The sequence below is a fragment of the Watersipora subatra genome, chromosome 5, assembly GCF_963576615.1.
Source record: "Watersipora subatra chromosome 5, tzWatSuba1.1, whole genome shotgun sequence".
NCBI classification, from domain to species: Eukaryota; Metazoa; Bryozoa; class Gymnolaemata; order Cheilostomatida; family Watersiporidae; genus Watersipora; species Watersipora subatra.
Window position 1 is genome coordinate 21,628,392 of NC_088712.1, and position 20,841 is coordinate 21,649,232.

General features: G+C 35.6%; 1 protein-coding gene across 2 annotated transcripts in view; it reads left to right on the top strand.

Moving 5' to 3' along the window:
* The first annotated feature begins 771 nt into the window (after nt 1-771).
* LOC137396502 (uncharacterized) overlaps nt 772-20,841 on the top strand; it is a 36,671-nt gene continuing 16,601 nt past the window's right edge. Inside the window, exons 1-3 of one of the 2 annotated variants that reach the window (XM_068082801.1) lie at nt 772-890; nt 6,592-6,819; nt 15,564-15,762. In XM_068082801.1, the coding sequence (XP_067938902.1) occupies nt 6,720-6,819; nt 15,564-15,762 (299 nt within the window). In that variant the 5' untranslated portion in view covers nt 772-890; nt 6,592-6,719. The remainder of the gene's footprint in view (nt 891-6,591; nt 6,820-15,563; nt 15,763-20,841) is intronic. The other variant, XM_068082799.1, reaches the window with a different exon arrangement.

The following is a 20,841-nucleotide window of genomic DNA, read 5'->3' on the forward strand; positions in this document are numbered from 1 at the left end:
CTATTGTATACACTTGCATGTACATTAGTTGTATACACTTAGCCTACATGAACAGTTGTATACACTTACATGTACAGTTGTATCCACTTACATGTATATTAGTTGTATACACTAACATGTTCATTAGTTGTATACACTTAGCCTACATGTACAGTGGTTTACACTTACATGTTCATTAGTTGTATACACTTACATGTTCATTAGTTGTATACACTTAGCCTACATGTACAGTTGTATACACTTACATGTACAGTTGTATCCACTTACATGTATATTAGTTGTATTCACTTTGATAGAGGTATTTTGGTGATAAACTATACCTTAGACACAACCAGCAGTGCCCAAAGTTTTTATTATTTTTAATCAGACCATCCAGAGCTTATGAGCTTATGTTTCTAAAGAACCAGATGTAGTTTTCAAACTTAGAATATCTACCGACCTAGTGGATAGCACAGAGCATATGCAGGTGAAGTTAGAATGAAATAGGGTGAAGAATGTGGAAAGAGTAGCAGACAACCACACAACAACAAAGTAGAATTAGGTATTATAGATAAATGCCAGAAGAAATTAACTTGCATTTGAAATAATCCACTCAGGTAGAAGTTTATTAAAGAATGTTAGGTGACACGGTCTAATAGCCCAGCTTAAAATCCCTTTATGAATAAAACTACTTTCTAACCTCAGTGGTAATAAGTCATATAATTATCTACTCTCTAGTTGTTGTCAAGCTGTGAGGCCAGGATGAACTGCGATGTTCTCAATTGAATGATGATGTCAATTGAATCGCTCGGGTAAGGATAGGCAAAGCAACCATCAGATACGATTGAGTGAGCACACGGGTTACTCCTACTTTCCACTGCTGGCTCTTACCGTCGCTGGATTTCCATCAGGTATTTACCTCTTACCAACTTACTTACCGTTACTTTTAGTGTCTTCCTTTTACCTTCACAACGTCTGCACCTTAGTTGACCTGAGAATATATTACCTAACATTCAAGACATGATGCTCTAGTTCACCCACCAAACATTGTCAAAACGCTAGAGCACCTGTGACACACTGCCAACACTCTAGCTCTTTTTTGGGACCTCATCAGCACTCTAGTTCACCTTCTATACATTGTCAAAACTCCAGAGCACCTATGACAGGCTGCCAACACTTTGGCACAACTTCATGACATTGTCGACAACTCTAGGTCACCAGCGAAGATTGTTAAAACTCTATAATATCTGTAGCACACTGAAGGCTTTTTAGATCTTGCTCTTAAGACATTGCCAACATTTAGTTCACCTTCCATACTTTTTCAAACCTACAATTCACCTGCTATGGACTGCCAACAATTTCGCTCATCTTTATAACATTACCAATGACTCTAGTACGCTTATTAAACATTGTCAAAACTCCAAACCACCTGCCGTATCTTGCCATCTCCCTAGTTCACCTTTGAAACTGTCAACACTCCGCTTACCTCTCAGACATTGTCAAAACTTAAGATTGCACTAACATCACCGAGTTTCTCTGTAGTTCAACAGACTTCATTGAACTGTCATTTAGAGTGGTGTATACCATTTCTTGTCATTAGATTAACGTTAAACATGCTTGTTCCGGGGTGTTAACATAGGTTAAGTTAACATAGATCACATCAAGTTAAATGTCAATAAATCCTGCATTTCCTCAGGCATTATAATGAAGTGATAGTTAACTGCACAATCATTTCGAAACACAGCAAGATGGTCGATTGCCACAATTGTTAAAATTGATGAGTCAATTTTTTTAAATACATCAAAGAACACAGCCTAGACTCTAGCTTCACAGACTAACAGCCCAGCTTCTATTCAATTTGTGAAAACTCTCAGCTTTTTTTATCAAACAATGCATTGTTATTGTTTACTCTTTTGCCTGAGAATTCATTGCTGTTTATACAAAATGGAATGGAGTGTCGATCTGAGCATTGCTAAGATTGCAGTATTCAACTTTCAACCTAAATTTTTATCTAACTAAAACTGTGAACAATAATAAAACAGGGTCATCAAGCGGAGGAAGGATGATGGTTAATACCAGCTTTCGTTAGGTTTTCAGACGCTTACAACAAAAGTAGAAACAGAGAATTGACCATGAGGATAAATACAAGAGATGAAAAGTAGAAAAGTGCAAACGATTCCCAAAGGATAGAATTTGATATGATAGGAAGGGGTATGAAAGAAGATAGAGCTGATAGATAAAAAGGAAACCGGAGCCAAGTAGAATGGTAAAATGAGACAAAGGTAGAAAACTCCCGATTACAGTGGTTCAGCGAACAAAGCCGTGATTAAACCTGATATCTTATGATGTATCTCCAGTCTTTGTTTAACAAAAGAATGTATTGTTGGTCCTTCATGCCTATTCGGATACTGATAAGAGAAATACTACCACAAGCTGTATTGGTATGCACAGATCTCTCCTAGCTATCCCAAATTTGTTGTTCGCGGTAGATACGGTAAGATGAAACGTTGTTTCGACGAAAGCGACGAAATCGAGGGGCCCAGCACTGACGCTATGGGGATTAAAATACCAGATTGATATACCAGATGTTTATCTGGCGGATCTTTTTTCTGTAGTAGAACTGACATGAAGATAACAATAAAACAAGTGGGATAGTTAAAAAACTCCAATAGTACCAGAGTACTAGGCTACTTGTAATTAAACATTACAGCTGTAATCCATCTTGTGTGACCTTTGTTTAATAATGTTGTCTAGAACTTTACAGAGCAAATCATTGTTTATGTTGACAAATGACATTAAATAGCTAAAAGCCTTCAAAAAGTTTATCTAGGATAAGGGTAGTTATGAAAGTAGGGATAATTTCGTAATGAATATTTAACATTGCATTGGTTGGGCAAGTTGAGTTGGTTTGGAGTTGCGCTACCATGCGAATTAAGTGTTTCTATGAATATTCGCATGATGCAAATTGACTCTGGCGCCATGTTGAAAAAGGTGAAGAATTGTACGCTATAAGTTAATAATTAGTGACGCAGTTAGAGACGCATGCGTTAGCGATACAAACGCGTGAAACTCGATCGAGATAGAACGAACAGAAGTGTTAAAAATGTTTAAAATTGAATAGCTGGCGTGGTATTTTAATGCGCATCATTCGCAAGTGTTGTTTCCATTATTCACAATCATGATGGTTCGATAAAGTTTTGCGAATCGCAAAACTCGCTTAGCTTGTGGATTTTTGCTGATTTCATGATGCAGTTAACTTGCGGATTGACTCAGATTTGCGCATCATGCGTGTCATGCAAACATAGTGACGGTAAAACCATCCTTGAGAGGCCTCATTTCTAACAGCTCATAGAAGATGGTACAGGCAGGTGCAGCACATGATGCATTTCATCATGATAAACCATTACGGATGATGATTTTCACTTCACGCTCTCTTGATTTTTTCAATAACTGATGAAGATTTCGCAAGAGAATGGCTGATGGTTGCTAGGGAAATAAATCATCTTCTTATGTTGATAAGACGGCATTTTCTCCAAAAACAATTAAAGCCTTTCCATCTTTTACCCAGAAGTTTGGCCTGCAAAGTTAAATCATCTATGAGACCTCGCTTTCCATTTGTTTATTGAGAAACCAAATACCTATTTTGTCAAACTTTTAAAATTCAGCGAATTTTGATAACAAACAAGTTAAAAGTTATTAACTTTATTAGTGCCCTGGCAGCTCAGTGCATCATGAAAGGTCATTAGGTCATATAACTAGCTGCACAATTTCATCCCTCAACAAGGGGGTAAATTGTCACAATTGTTAGAGTGTCAGTCTACTATGCTGGTAGTCGTAAGTACTAATCCTGTGTGTTGGGGTTATTTTTTCAATCTTAAACCGTGGATCTGGACAAAAGTACAAACGCAGCTTTTATTATAACAAGGATTAACCAATAATATTTTGTTAACATGCAATCTAAGGCTAAGAAGATGGTTGATTACTAGATGCCCAGCCGAGATGAGCAAAGATAGAGAGCTGACAACTCCAAGAGAAACTGCCATATTTTACCAACTGACTACTATTAAAAAACAGAGTATCTTATCAAGCCTTTATCCAGTTTACTGCTGTCTCGTTAAGTTTAAGAAAACAATCTTAGAGAATCATTCAATAATTTCAAGATATAAAACCACTGAACGTACAGGAGAATAGCAACGAGATGAGATCATGTTGTTATATATAGCAGTGTGATGCGTGCGTGATTTTGTCAACACTATGCCAGGAACCAAGTTGGCATAATAACAAATTGCTCATACAAAGCGTGTTTCAGTGCTGATGATGTTGCAAATGCAAATGATATTTCAACTCACATCGAATATGCAAACAGGAAGCAGGAAAAAAGCTCAAGGATACAATGATTTAATAATTTCTTTGTCATATAATTGCTGTTCTTGTTCCTTTCAATAACGGTTTTAAAATAACTAAAATGTCAAGTTCGACCACAATACCTCTATCACAAGACAGAACGTTGTGGTTTACCACCAAATGACTATCGAAAGATACCGCTAGATGAATTCAAGAAACCAGAACACCAGAACTTCTAACTCTAGGACATCTGAAGAAACACAGAATTCTCAGGTGGCTGCAAGGAAACATACTGTTGTGTCCAATTCTTGGGTGTTTGTGGTAAAAGATGTCTGCAACTCCTCATTAGACAATTCTCAAGAAACCACACACGTTTCAACATTTGATGAATTTAAAATACCAGAAAACTGAGTTTCATTGCCAGAAAGCTTGAAAAATAAAACATACCACCGTCCCCCAATCTTACCAAGCCGGAAGCATTAAGAGATAAATTCATAAACACCGACATTAGGGAACAAAGGCTAGAAAGAGTCTATTAAGTTTGTTGATGTAATTTTTTATTTTTCAGAGGAAAACTCTATACTATTGTGCTACTTGGAGGAAAACTAAAAACAAACTACCGACAAGCTGGTTATGAATGTTATAACATATGTTATAACATATGTTATAACATATGTTATAATGTTATAATATGTTATAATGTTGTAATATGGTTATAAACAGAAATGCATAGAAAAAAGAAAAACTCTGTATATAAATATATTTACATAGCCTATATATAATATATACATATGTAGTATATATATATAAATATATTATATATGTTTTATATATGTATTTTTTCTAGGCATTTCCAAAACATGTCATTTCAAGGTACTCCATTTAGAAAAGAGAATTTTAAACTCTAAGAGTATATTAAAACTTGGTATTTGGTATGGCTAAAATTTGTCATGGCATCTACAACGCTGTTTCGCGTTTGGCGCTTTTCAGGCTGCAATTGGTAGTTCGATATGATGGTGTCAGTATCTATATATGCCATCCAATCACTAGGTAGAAGACAATTTGCTATCTAATCGATAAGCCTGGTTTCCATATTGGCTGCGAGACACCGATGGTAATCTCGTGCAGCAAAACACTTGGGTCGCTAGGCTAGGCAACTGTTCACATAAAACTGCATTACTGATGATCGCATAAAATGGCCGCTCGTCATGCTGTTTTGAAAAGGATGATTTTTGCCTGTACAGTGCATTTTCGGAAGGTTTTATCTGCCGCTCATTGTGAAAGTTGAACAGTGCTGAACTCCAGTTTTGACCACCGGCAACTTCCAATGATACTCGGAGCGCCGGTTCACATTTCACCACTGATAGCTCTGCTATTCTGCTACCAGTGCTAGCAGCATATATGGAGACCAGGCTTTAGGTTTCCATATATGCCGTAAGTGCATATATGGAAGACTATTCGCTGTCCAGCTACTTAGCAGAAAACAACTCTCTATTCCCTGGTTAAAAAATAATTTGTTGCTCAATTCCGAGCTAATAGACAACTTGCTATCCAATCAACAGATAGCAAACCATCTGCTATCCAATCAATAGACGAGAGACGCAATCTGTTACCTGACCACATATTCCAGTAACTAATCCAAATGAAATCTGATGCAATCTGATCCTTTTAGGACCAGATGCAATTTTATACTTGACCAAAATGCTGATTCTGGCCATGAAATAGATTTGCAGTGTTCAGAAAATTAAAACAAGTGATAAATTTTTGCTTAATGCTAAACATTATCAAAGGACCAGTTTATAAAGCTTGACCTTGAGATACCGTAGTGAGATCTTAATATTCATATGATGAACTACACTATATTAGCCTTAGCACCAGCCTTAGCACTAACCTTAGAACTAGCCTTAGCTCTAGCCTTAGCACTAGCCTTGGCACTAGCCTTAGCACTATCCTTAGCACTAGCCTTAGCACCAGCCTTAGCACTAGCCTTAGCAATAGCCTTAGCACTAGCCTTAGCCTCATCCCTAGTTCTAGCCTGAGGCCTCATCCGTGGGCCTCAACTTTATCCCGTCCTTAGCCATCCTTGGCCTATTTCCATCCTTAGTTCATCTTTAGCCTTAGGCCTCAGCCTTAGTCCTTAGCCTAAGGCTGATGTTTCCTATTTAAATAAGGGAGCAGATCTGTGTGCTGTTGCTAAGGATGGGCATAGGTTGATCTCTAATTAGCATATTTCTCTCTCATTTATAATATTTCATTACTTTACTGTAGTTGCGCAAGAAATCTGCATCCGCTGTCTCCTACAATATGTGCTCTGAAGGATAGCAGCAGCAAATATCTACACAAAGCTGACAGGAATTATAACACTGTTAATGAAAAGTTGATTTTACGACATACAAATGGAAGTTACAAAGCAAACAACTAGCTCGCAAGAAATGGACGAATGCTATACCCAGCCTATATCAGAATGCGCACAAACTCCAGGAGAGGACGACTCAGGTTTGACCCTACATGTATATCTTAGTACAGTAAATTCGTAATGGGTGATCAATCTTGGAAGACAAAAGCTCAAAGCCAGTGCTCGTTTGATGGCCATATCTCTACCTCAGTGGCCGCTAGTAAAATGATCAGATTATTTATGGTGTGTCCCATCACTCATGTATCACCTGCATTATCTGTCATAGAAAGCAATACTTCTGTTTCTTGTGGCAATGTTGTGCCTATCATTCCTATATCACCTGCAAAGCATGTCATATCAAATAGTGTCTGTAACTGTTGCTTATGGTAATGCTGCATCTATCATTCCTGCATCACCGACATTATCTGCCATCTTTCTTTTAACTATCTGAACATTATCACAATACCTGACCACAACTAGAGAACAAGGTTCAATCGTATCTCTTATTGAAAACATGTCTGAATATTTACCTTTGTAACTAAACTGTTATTCTATTTAGTGAAGGCTTGGAGTTTAACCCTTGCTCAGTTGTGGGGCAGTAAAAAATTTGCAAACGATAAGAAGGTGGTTTTTTTCTTGCTGCAAAGGTCAGGTTCAAGCTACAAATTCTAAACAATCTAACTACATCATACTTGTAATATAATACAATATATTATATTTATATGAATATCATATATATAAATATACATTTATATATATATTTATATAAATATCTATATTTATAAATTTATACAAATATAAACAAATATATATTTATGTATGTATTTATATGAATGTAGATATACATTTATATATATTTAATATAAAATGAAATATATATAACTATATGTTTATAATATATATTTATATATAAATATACATATTTATAAATATATATGTATATTTATAAATACTATATTTATTTATATAAACTATATTAAATTTATAACACAAGCAAAATACTATTTAACATTTATACAATGATAGCAGATTATGGTTCCATATCAATGATACATCTTTATAAAACAGCAAAAAAAAACAGCATCGTAAATGTCATCTTTTCTACTACTGTTTTTTTTAAATTTTGCAAGCTTCATTAAAATAAGCCTATAAGAATGAGCAGCGTGTATGGCCAGTTGTTTTCTGAGCTTTTCTAAGATGCATCTGGCTGATGCACCCTGTAGAGCCAATGAGGTTCCCAAGTATGACTGAAAGATATCACTTGCCAAAATTCTTAGGAGCATCTTGTTGCCTTTTAAGAATGAGAGTTCAAATGTAAAAACATTATAAGTGATTTATACATTGAAGTTGGTCTGGATGAATACTTGAAGAACAGAAGATAAAATGAAAACTAAAGAATGCAGGAAATAAACATTTTTTTGCTCTAATCTTTCACCTGAATAATCAAACCCTAAAGGAACAATATTTTACCTCCAAAAACTCAAATTTAATAAACCTATATACCGTACTTTTCAGACTATAAACCGCACCCCTATATAAGCCACATCTGCTTTATTTTCCAAAAAACGATAACAAAACAATACAAAAGCCGCACTTTTGTATAGGCCCCAGAACTCAGGACGGTACTTTTCAACACAGCAGCAACTTTCCTGTTTAAAACGGAACAGTGCCTAATGGCACTGTTCCGTATTAACAGACGCTTTTTAACCTAGTGCCTAACGGAACAGTGCCGTTAGGCATTGTTTCGTATTTTCCTTCACCGCTAAAAGGCGCACTAACCAGGAAACTAAGGCTATACATTCAAGAGTAAATATTTGCTCATGCTTTCTTTACGCGAATTTGTATAAAAATCTCTCTTTAGCGATAGCTTTAGTGTTGGGTATACAGTAGTCCATAGAGTAATTGTACGCTTCAAATATTTGTTAAATATATACTTTTGTTTTTTAATTTAAAACGACTATTGTAATAGCTCCTAACTATTAGCAGATATAGCCAATGATATATATATATATATAAAATTGTTTCCTCACCCCGGATACCCCGTATGGGTGGTAAATTCTGCTCTAACTCGGGTCTCCTACCAGAGACCTGGGAGTTTGAGCACTCGCCTCAAGATCTTAGCTGTTCCCAGTAGCGCACTTTTCTGCCACTCACCTGAGTTGATTGTTCTTGGTATTTGGGCAAGCCACATTTTATGCGCCAGTGTTATTGCGCCCAGTGCCCCAATGACTACTGGGATTACAGTTGTTCTAACATTCCAGCATTTTTCAATCTCTTCTTCCTCAATATATATATATATATATATATATATATATATATATATTTATATATATATATATATATATAATGCCGCTGATTATGCCGCTGGGCGGCATAATCATGTCGCAGGTATTGTGTATAGAAGTCTATGTGATGAGTATGGCCTTAATAAACCACAACACTGGTGGGAAGCTCCTGGTAAGGTCAATGAAAATGACCGCGCTAAGATTCTCTGGGACTTCTACATCCGAACTGACAAGCATGTCCTAGCAAACCAACCAGATATAGTGGTGGTAGACAAGGAGAACAAGAGGGCTACTATAATAGATATAGCAGTACCCAATGACTACAATATAGCCAGCAAAGAAAAAGAAAAGGTAGAGAAATATCTCCCTCTTCGAGAAGAAATTGAAAAATGCTGGAATGTAAGAACAACTGTAATCCCAGTAGTCATTGGGGCACTGGGCGCAATAACACCGGCGCATAAAATGTGGCTTGCCCAAATACCAACAACAATCAACTCAGGTGAGTTGCAGAAAAGTGCCCTATTGGGAACAGCTAAGATCTTGAGGCGAGTGCTCAAACTCCCAGGTCTCTGGTAGGAGACCCGAGTTAAAGCAGAATTTACCACCCATACGGGGTATCCGGGGTGAGGAAACAATTTTATATATATATATATAATGCAAAAGAACTTCAAACAAACATATACAGAATAGACCTAATACCTAAATCAGTTTCATATGCTGAAATGTGGACCATACTACACAACCTCTAAATACCGGCTTATATGATAGACCTAGTACCTAAAAATGCTTTGGCTTCCTTATGTACACCCTTGGAGGGTACTCATGACAGAATATTGAAAATATTTGCGATTGCGTTATTGTATCAAGTGTTCGGTTATTCAAAACATTTGAATGTGGCAAAAGTTTGAAATTTAAAAATATTTGTTAAGATCTCAGTTTACAGCCCTGAATCTATGAATGATCAATCTATTAATCAATCTATCAATGAACCTTGTCTGACATGGTTAGGTTATCATGCACCCTAATCAATATAAAGACTTCTATATTTCAACAACCACTCTGATGGATGTACATTTTGGAATTGAATGCCTCGTGTGTGGTCCAATTCCAACACATCCTTAATTAGTATGATACTCTGAAATATGTACCAGAGCCTGTACAAACAAAGTGGAAAATCCAAGTTTAATTAGAATCGCACACTGCCATACCGCCTAAACATAATCACTAAATACTAAGGGTTACATTTTAATGGCTGATAGCAAGGTTTGATCAAAGGAACTTGGCAGCGAAAGACTAATTGTGTTGGCCGCTGCCTGCAATGAACACAAGCGAGTTGTTATTTCTTACGAGTGTTTAATACAAACGCCTGCTACTCTGTCATAATTGGTTTGCTGATTTTCAATGAAAATGTTTTGGAAAGAAAAGTGGAATACTCCAATAAAGTAATTCAATTTATAATAAAAAATAAATTAATATAACACAACTCAAAATAAAAACTGTTTGACAAATAAAATTACTAAAATCATATACTTGAAATGTATAATTTATTTTACAAGCGATATAAATGGTGGCTGAATGTCAAGGACAGAAGGCCTTGCTTATGCTCTTTGTCTCTAGTTAGATTTTTAGAGCAGTATTGGAAGCCAGTGTGCTCTAGTCATAAGGGAGAGGCTGTCCAGGAAGTTCCTCCCACCATTAAAAGCTTGTTTTATGACTCACACTCTATTTCCTAGTATTAGAGGTTCACGATATGTTTTAATACACTTTAATTGTTTGGTGAGGATTTTTTATTTAGACGATCTGAGAATTGCTAAAGAGATATTGCCATTTGTATAAACGATGTATTCGTGTAATGATGAATTACCTCACACCTAATAATTTTCAGAGTGAGCGATAATGGAACTAAAATGCACGGACCTTCTAGTCTTATAATTAAAACTGCGAAGACTAAATTCTATAAAAAAGAATTTGATAAATGTAAAAATAATCAAAACGAAAAGTGGAAATTCATAAACAGATTGTTAAATAGAGACTCTAAAAATTCAGATAGCCCAACGAGCATAAACAAAGATGGAAAACTCCTAACAGACTCGCAAGATATAGCTGAGACCTTAAATGATCATTTCGTAAATGTTGGTAATAAACTGGCCAATGAGTTGCCACTTTCCGATATTCACTTTTCTAAATTTATGGACAACTGTGTAAATGATATTGATTTTAGCTTCCAGATAATTGACCCCTACCAAACACTGCAAATAATTGATTCTTTCAGTCTTCCTAAAGCAACCGGCTATGATAGGATTTCTCTCCGTGCAATAAAAGAAAATAAACTAGTCCTAATTCCAGTTTTAACACATCTTATAAATCTTGTTATACAACAATCTAATTTCCCAAATTGTTTAAAAATAGCTCGCGTGACTCCATTATTTAAAAAAGGAAATAGAACAGATCCATCTAATTACCGGCCCATTTCCATTCTTCCTGCTTTATCAAAAATTTTAGAGAAATGTTTGTCTTTGCAAATACGGGATTTTTTAGAAACCAATAACATCTTGTCGCCTAAACAATTTGGTTTTAGAAAAGGTAAAAGCACCACTACAGCAATAAACAGTCTAATGGAATTTTTATATACTAATTTAGATCAAAGTAATATAACTCAGGGCGTATTTTTGGATTTTTCAAAGGCATTCGATACGATTAATCACAAAATTTTAATTGACAAACTTTTTTACTACAATTTTAGTGTAAAGTCTTCCTCTCTTATTCAAAGTTATCTCCAAAATAGATTTCAATTTACCAAAACAGATACTGATTGTTCGCAAATGAGGGCAATTACGATTGGTGTCCCACAAGGATCAATTTTAGGACCCCTCTTATTTTTAATTTTTATAAATGACTTAGTAAATGCTGCACCTGCTTTGGATTGTATTTTATTCGCAGATGACACCAATATATTTTCAACAGATAATTCTAAACTCCAAGAGGAATTAAATATTATTAATGAATGGTGCCTATCAAACAGACTCATTTTAAACAACAGTAAAACATTTCAAGTAGTTTTCAAAAATCCGTCTAAAAACACTCAAAATTATAATCTAAGCCTTTCTTTAAACAATTCTCAACTACAAATCAAAGATTCGACTCAATTTTTAGGTATCACGTTAGACAACAACTTGACTTTTAAAAAACACATCCAAAGTCTCATCAAAAAACTTAATTACATATTACTAATATTACGTGTCATTCGCCCCTACCTAGACAAATCAACCATGATCAATTTGTACTACAGTTTTTTCTATTCTCTTTTAATTTATGGAATCGAGTTTTGGGGCCACGGCAACAAAACTGATTTAAACAAACTTTTAATCATGCAAAAAAAGGCAATCAGAATAATACTCAATTTTAAACCAAATCAAACAGTTTCCAAAAATTTTAAAATTTTAAAAATAATGCCAATTGAAATTTTATTCCAGTATCGCCTGCTAATGTTTTTAACAAATTCTTTCCCCATGGAAGAGTTGCAAGATTTTATGATAGATCATTGTCAAGATACCCGTTTAAAAAGTAAAAATCAATTAAAGTTGAAAAAGTGTTTGTCTTCTAAGGGACAGAGATCGATATTTTTTAGTGCAATGAAATTATATAATAAATTTTTGAGTGATTGTGCGGGCTCTGCTCCGGGTCAGCTGAAGGCGAAGTTGGTAGAGCGCCTGTGGGCGTCCTGGGACTGTCCTTCCTGACTCTGGTGCTCCGGAGTGTGCGCTTATCGCTGATTCTGTTTCTTTTCCTACTGCTTGCTGGGGCTGCCTTGACTCTAGCCTCTGGCTATCTGGCATGTCCTATTGCTACTCTGTGTATTTTTTTTACTCATATTGTCATGTTATTATTACGCAATAAAAATCAAATCAAATCAAAAATAATAAGATCATTTTATGGCCTTCCTAGGCACACAGGTATTAATGAAATAAATGTTCCTAATTATCACGAACACAAAACTATAGCTTTCTAAATTAAAATACACAAAATAATATAAAAATGGTTTTTTACATAATTTTTCCTATGATAAGAGCAGTGCCCATCCTCTGTCCGATGCCATGCTAAGAACATTAAGAAAAAAGATTTCCTTGCATAGTCATTGAACCTGGGGCTTTCAATTTATAGCAAGCATGCTACCACTACACCACTCGGTAGCCTTACCGCTGCATGGGATTATTATGCACATACTGATTACACATGATGATTTCTTACAGTGCGTGAGACTGGCAAGTACTAGTATACAATAATAATAATAGTACGATATATCGCTAGTCGTCCAATTGCAATATCGAATCGTCTGGTGACTTTTTGGAAATCGTGAAGCTCTACCTACTACCCAGTTTACAAATGCCCAGTCTCCTCGTAGCTAGTGGACAATAAGTGGGGTGTTGCCTACCCGTGACGTTGTTAATTGGTTGAAAAAACCTTCTTTACTCTCTCACGCATTCTCTAATTTGACTGGATAAATAGATTCTGTTGCAAGCTCTGAAAGACTAACATTGACAAATTTTTTTAATTTAAATACCTAAATTAGTATTCTGTTGTTATGGAAGATGGGCTTACCCTAGTTACATGTGAACTTCCTGTAAAGCTGTTTAAGCCTTGAGGTTAGCCTAGAATCTAGCTTCATGTATCTAATTACGTGTAATAGTGTGTGGCAGTAAAAAGGCCAACTGTTTCCTTTGTAAATCACTAACATATTTCCTGGCTATAGCCTAATTCTGCATAATATTAACTTACTAGTAAGATACTTTGATAATAAGATAGCCTGAGATACTTTTAGACTAGCATCTTGAGGGCTACCCTTTTACAGATTAGGCATGTTAGATTACGAGGCTATGGCTGTTCTGAATAGCTGATAGCCAAGGGAGACAAATCTAAATTTAGTAACAGGTCAAATCGCGAGATTGAAAAAGGGTCTCAATTCAAGTAGTGAATTTTAAAGAACTATAAATATTAAATTTAAATTAGATAAATTTAAATTAGATAAATTTAAATTAGATAGTAAATTTAAATTGCTCAGAATGTTTTGAGAAGTTTTTTCTCACACATCGACAGCTGCCTTTCTGAAGTTGCCACAAGAGAATGCACCAGCCATGAGTTGAGTTTACATACCCTAGGACACTTATATTTTATTAGTATTTAGTTTCGTGTGTAGCATACAGCGTAAAATTTTTGCTGCAACTTACTTTCGCAGCTCTGATAAGTGCGAAAATATAGTGATGTGAAAATAAATGCAGTGGAACAAACATAATTAGATTCTTCAGGTTCAGTTCATCGATAAAAAAAATGTCAATTTGGGCCTAGTTTGTAATTGTGAACCACAGGTAGAATGGTGTGAGCGAGATCAAAAAGGCAATTTGATCACTTGCTGCCATTTGTTTCTTGGACTATCAATAAACATAGCTATTTAATTTCACGTTTTCACTCGTTCGTTATGATAATTTAGTTTCGCTCATGAAATTTTTGCGAGAGGATGACTCCGCGAAAACGCGAAAGTTAGATGAGGCGAGTACATAAGTGTTCTAGGGTAGTTAGGAATATGCGTACAGTATTTTTGTGAATGCTTACTACCAGGAAGTTAGACATTTTTATTACCTAGATTACAAAATGTTAAATTTTATTTGGGGCTCAATAATTTAAATATAGATTTCAGTTCATTTTATTTCACCAAAGTGAATAAATTTTCTAAATGAAGAAAGGAGGCCATAAACTTACTAGATTAAATAGGTTGACCCATCCTTACTTCAAATCTTAGTCTATATGCTTGGGCGGCATGACTGGGTCTGAGCTAAAATTGCTTTTTGGCAATAGCAAACTAGGAGGTAGTTTTAGGCCTGAGAGAGAAGGGTCGCAGACCGAAGCTGACAGCATTGGCAGGTGACATGCCTGTTGGCAAGCAGAGTGCCAGCCTTAAATGACAAATACTTTTTAGTGTCAGAACTGCCTCCATAATGGGTGGTCCCAAGAGCACAGGATGAAAGCTTGGGGTAAAATACCACCTCTGATGCCATAAAAGTCGATCACCAGAACTGAGACTCTGTATTCCTAAAACATTGGATTTAATAAACATATTGCTAGGTAAAATCTGAATATAACCTTCAAGCAACTGTCAAGCAGTACTCATAAATGTAGCCAAGCCAATTCTTTCAAGGGCAGACAACTTCATTTTTAAATTATTTTCTTAGCCTATCTAATCGTTTAAAAGCCATTAGTATAGAGAGCAAGTGATTCGGTTTATCACAAAAACCACCATTACAATGCTAAACGTGCTTAACACAAGAAGTGATACATGATTTGGCATTCAGCCAATAGTCTTTCGCCAACTAGGCTGATTGAAGAATTCTCCGTAATGCGATGAGCAGGCTAAACATCCTGTCAATCACTCTCAGCCTATCTCCTTATCTAAGCTAGCTTCTGGAATTACTCAGCTTGTGGTCACTGCGGGAAGAGTAAGGATTGGCGGGCTGGCTCTGACGTTCTCCTGACATCTAACTATGCTCAGGCAATCTTATCTCTTACAGGCATTCACACTCTGGGCCGTGTCAACCACTCATACATCCCGGCAGACTGCGAGATGGAGTCTTCTTTTTCAGATGAACTTAATGTTTCTTCAAAGAAGCCTTATGATCCTAACACAAAAAGGGACCACCAAACTTTACCTCATTTTAAAAGGTCTGATAGCAAGGAGCTAAGTCTACCTCCTCCACCAGGGAACCTATGGTAAGTAATAAAAGTTTCGTTTTAACTTGGCTTTGCATCACCTGTTTTAGTGAGTCCCCTTATTTTCTTGCAAAAAGCTAGTATTTCAGTACAAAAGCAGATTTAGAGAAAGAACAGTGATGCTGGCATTATGGCGCCTTACAGTGCCTCGCGTTGCGTGTTCGCAACTCGAGTTGATCAACTCGAGTTGCACAACTCGAGTTGTGAACGCACAACACGACTTTTCAAAAGTAAGGTGCAATATATTGGTATTACAGTAGCATAACCGTAGATATGGTTATATTAACGATGGTACATCAAGAGGCACCCGTTAGTTAATAGAAATTAAACTATGTGTGTACTGTAAAACTAGAACTAATAGCGAATTATTATAATTATACTGTGCCGAGTTTGCAACTCGAGTTGTACAACTCGAGTTGCAGAACTCGAGTTGTACAACTCGAGTTTGTAAATATAACTCGAGTTGTACAACTCGAGTTGCACAACTCGAGTTCATCAAAACCCAAGCCGAGTTCTTTCAACAGCAACTCGAGTTCAACAACTCGGCTTGAGAACATCTCATCATTTTATTTTCTCTAGCAATATTTTCTATATACGGAATTTATTTTGGTGCATCATTAAACGCCGTTGAAATAATTTCTATGTTCATTTTCGGTGTTCATTCAGTTTCTTGTCAGATTCTAGAGAGATGACTCTTTTTTCATTTGAAAAAGAAGTTGCCCGGCTGGCTGCGAATTTCTTTTTCCCAAACAGGTTTACATACGGCAGTAAAATTTTGGCTCATGGTTGGCGTTAGTAATTGAGTTTTAGTAACCAAAACTTACATCATTACATTAGAAATCAATAGTTATAATTAGAAAGGAACACAAAATTCTAAATAACGTAGCAAAACTGATGTTATCATTCAAAAAGTGCTGTTTAAACGTAAGAGGCGCTCACTTAAAACTCATTAATTAATGCCATTTTGAATAAAATTTTGGAATTTTGTGTTCCTCTCTAATTATAACTATTGACTTTCAATGTAATGATGTAGGTTTTGATTACTAAAACTCAATTACTAAAGCCAATCATGAACCCAAATTTTACTGTCGTATGTAAACCTGTTTGGGAAAAAAAATTTTGCTGCTCGGTTCTCATATAGATTGTTTTTAGTTTGCTTTTTACATTCTACAATTGTTTTTGTCTCTTTAAATTTATAGAAATGAATATGTATACATATTTAAATTATTATTATTAAATTTCTGTAAATGAGACACCCCAATTACTCACTTTGCTTTCTTTACGAACCCGTGTTAGTTTTGCGTAACGCATCTCGAGTTCATCAAAAACCCAGGCCGAGTTGTACAACACGGCAACTCGAGTTGTGAACGCGCAACGCGAGGCACTGTAAGGCACCATGCTGGCATAGATCTTGTTCTTGTTGAATGTCAGAATTTTCATGAATGAAAATATCAATCAAAGCATATCCCAAACCTGACCATAGATACATAGAATAGATAGCAATATCCCATAGCTGACCATAGATACATAGAATAGATAGCAATATCCCAAACCTGACCATAGATACATAGAATAGATAGCAATATCCCATAGCTGACCATAGATACATAGAATAGATAGCAATATTCCATAGCTGACCATAGATACATAGAATAGATAGCAATATTCCATAGCTGACCATAGATACATAGAATAGATAGCAATATCCCATAGCTGACTATAGATACATAGAATACCGTAGATAGCAATATCCCATAGCTGACCATAAACAGGACACGAACAGGATATAAAAGTCACGTAGCTTTATTATACTTGAAATATGAGAATATGATATAATATTCAGATAATATTACAGCCAGGGTGTTCTCTATCTATACACACAATAATATAACCCCATAGCAATATATCCATGGTATAATACAAATATTGTACATGCAGTAAAACGGCCAAGATCTATATATCATATTAATGTAATAATATTACTAAACCATAACTGTCACGCGCAACTTTTATCGTACGAACTAGGTAAATCAGACACGCTGATTCCGATTTTGTACTCAAATTAAAGATTGATCCCCTAACCTTCAAAGTCATGAAAGCTTTTTTACAGCGTTTCAATACCGGTCTCGAAAACAACACAATCGGCACAACAAGCTCCGCCCATAAATACGTGAGGTAACCGAGCTTGTTAGGAATGGAAGTTAGGGATGTTTAGTCCGATTTAGAATGATAGAGATGGGTGACTTAAAACCCATTATTATCTAAATTCAGCCTTCAAAATAATCTCAGTCTTTTTATGAAAGGTATATAAACTATTTAAAATTTGCTCATAGCTTGTTACAGGATGTTTAATAGACTGAATGCCAAGAAAAATGAGTTCAAAAAAGCACGATTTTATCACAAGCTAGCGTTGTTATCCCGCTTTTTTGAGCTCATTTTTAAATATGTAATGTGAAATAGTTTATCTACCTTTTATAAAAAGACTGAGATTATTTTGAAAGCTGAATTTAGATAATAATGGGTTTTAAGTCACCCATCTCTATCATTCTAAATCGGACTAAACATCCCTAACTTCCATTCCTAACAAGCTAAGTTACGTCACGTATTTATGGGCGGAGCTTGTTGTGCCGATTGTGTTGTTTTCGAGACCGATATTGAAATGCGGTAAAAAAGCCTGTATTACTCTGAAAGTTAGTGGACCAATTTTTACTTTGAGTACAACGTCAGAATCAGCGTGACTGATTTACCTAGTAAATACAATAAAAGTTGTATGTGACAGTTACGGTTTAGTACTATTAAACACATGTATAGCGATATAGTCATGATCAATGCAATATAGTAATACAGCTAATCAAGTTTGAACAAATAGTAGTATAATCAAAGACAATGAAACTATGTAATATAATTAAAACATAGTAATAAATAACTATTAAAATACATGCATGGCATCAGTTTCTCTGGGCCAAATTATTGAGCAGCTCTAAAACCTCCAAAAACCATACTACTAGCATCGCATGACCAACGAGTCAAATATTATGGCAGATCACTATGAACCAAACACTTACTATAGTAGATTCGGGTAGATAATAAGTGGCTGTCCACGGTTGATAAAGAGAAACCAATGGTAAAAAACACATTCCTATCAAAGAAATATCTGCCAGGCACCAGCAACTGTAACAGTCTTAGCAAACACTGCACTGGCAGCAAAAACAACCACTGTGGCTTACCCTGATGACCAGAGTGCCAACATGCTGCAGAATGGCTTGTCATGTGTTCTTACCCTTAGAGTTGTAGTATTGGTCTAGAACATAGGCTATTCTGTTATACTGTGAAAGGAGAAAGAGTCAAAGTGTGTGATAAGGCAGCAGAAAAGATAGCAGACGTCTGCTTGGTCTCTCCCATTAGAAGCAGTGTCGCCTAGTCTTCCGATATTCATTCTAATAATAGACTACAGAATGTCCGGCGCTGCGCGGGTCATAAAAACATCACCCAATGAATTTGAGTAACTTACCTGGTAAAGTAGTAAACTAATAGTCTAAATAATCGACTATAATAATAGCAGTGTTTGAAACCAGCTCAATAATCGTGATCATCGACCGTGCTAGTAATAACCAATAGAAATTTCCCAAGCTTGATCAATGAGTGATTTAACCAATGTAATGATTATGACCACAATTAATCCATTGTATTAAGGGGTAAGCTCGCCACTTCCAGCATTGGAGGCGTTGGGTTCAATTCTGGTACGAAGCACATTTTTTGTTCATGAAACTTTTTTGCTATACATGGACAGAGGAGCAGACATTGAGATTTACATATATAGAATGTTGAACATGAGACTAATGACCTTGACTAATGACCTTGACTAATGACCTTGACTAATGACCTTCTGACTTTGTCATCTATAAAGCTAGACTCTATTTAAGTTTCCTGTGCTTAATCACTTGGCTTCTTTTTCTACAAAAAGTTGTCATTTTAGCAAAAACGACACCAGATTAGAGATATGAAAAACTTCAAGTTAATATCTTTCTTCTATAAAGAGGACAGCAACAGCCTTAACACAATTGAAGCCTGGGCCCGAGATACTTTGGGAATTGTTTTTCTACCTGTGTGGGAATACTTGGGAATTGTTTTCCTACATCCGAGTAAATTGCAGCGTAGTTTCGCTCTGTTCTTTTTTGCGCTTTCGTTTTACACAGGGTTACGTAATTTTAAGCTCTTGGTGTGTAGCACGTTTTTAGTATATTTCTGAAGTTTCTAAGTGGTTGGACTATTACATCTAGAGATATCTCTGAAATAACGAGGGCACTTCTAACTAACCAAGAAATAAAATATGGCTGCTGACAGAACAATTGTTTCTGACATACTGACTGAAATTCTTAGTAATGTCAGATTCAAAAATAGACAAAGTTAGAAAGCTTCTTCTCCTCAGCAACAAGAGCTTTAAACTGAAACTATTGGTTTTTTTGTTTATAACAAATATAGATACTCTATCAGACTCAGTGTACTGCAATCATTATGTTTCTTTAGTTACCTCTAGAACATCACTTCTTTGAAAAAATATAAAAAAACTATCTATCGTTTTTTTTACGACATCACCCTGTTTGCACATGCGCTCGTCTACAAAAAAGCCGCCATCTTTGTAGAAAACGGTCGTCATTCTCTTGATTAAAAGTATTTTTCGGTGTTGTTTTGATACTAAAATAAGAAATGTGCAAACAAAAGCATTGTTTGCAATAATTAATTGCCGAAGATTCGTGTTTTTAACGATAAAAGTTGTCCATAAAGATGGCAGACAACGATAGAATGAGGTCACGAAAAAACGAAGGATTTACTCTATTAGTTTTCTGTTTTTTTCATGGAGTTCTACAAGCTTGCAGCTTTACAGTTATTTTCAGTTCAACAAGAATTGACGTATTTCAAGTGCTTTCACAGTCAATATAAAGTTAATGTTAATTGCTAAATGTTAAATGTTAATTTGGTCCAGGATCAGGGGACCTGCTTGTATATGCCAGATGAGGCTTCATAGTGTTAAACAACCCTTATTAGGAACTGATGATATGATTGGTTGTCTAGCAACAG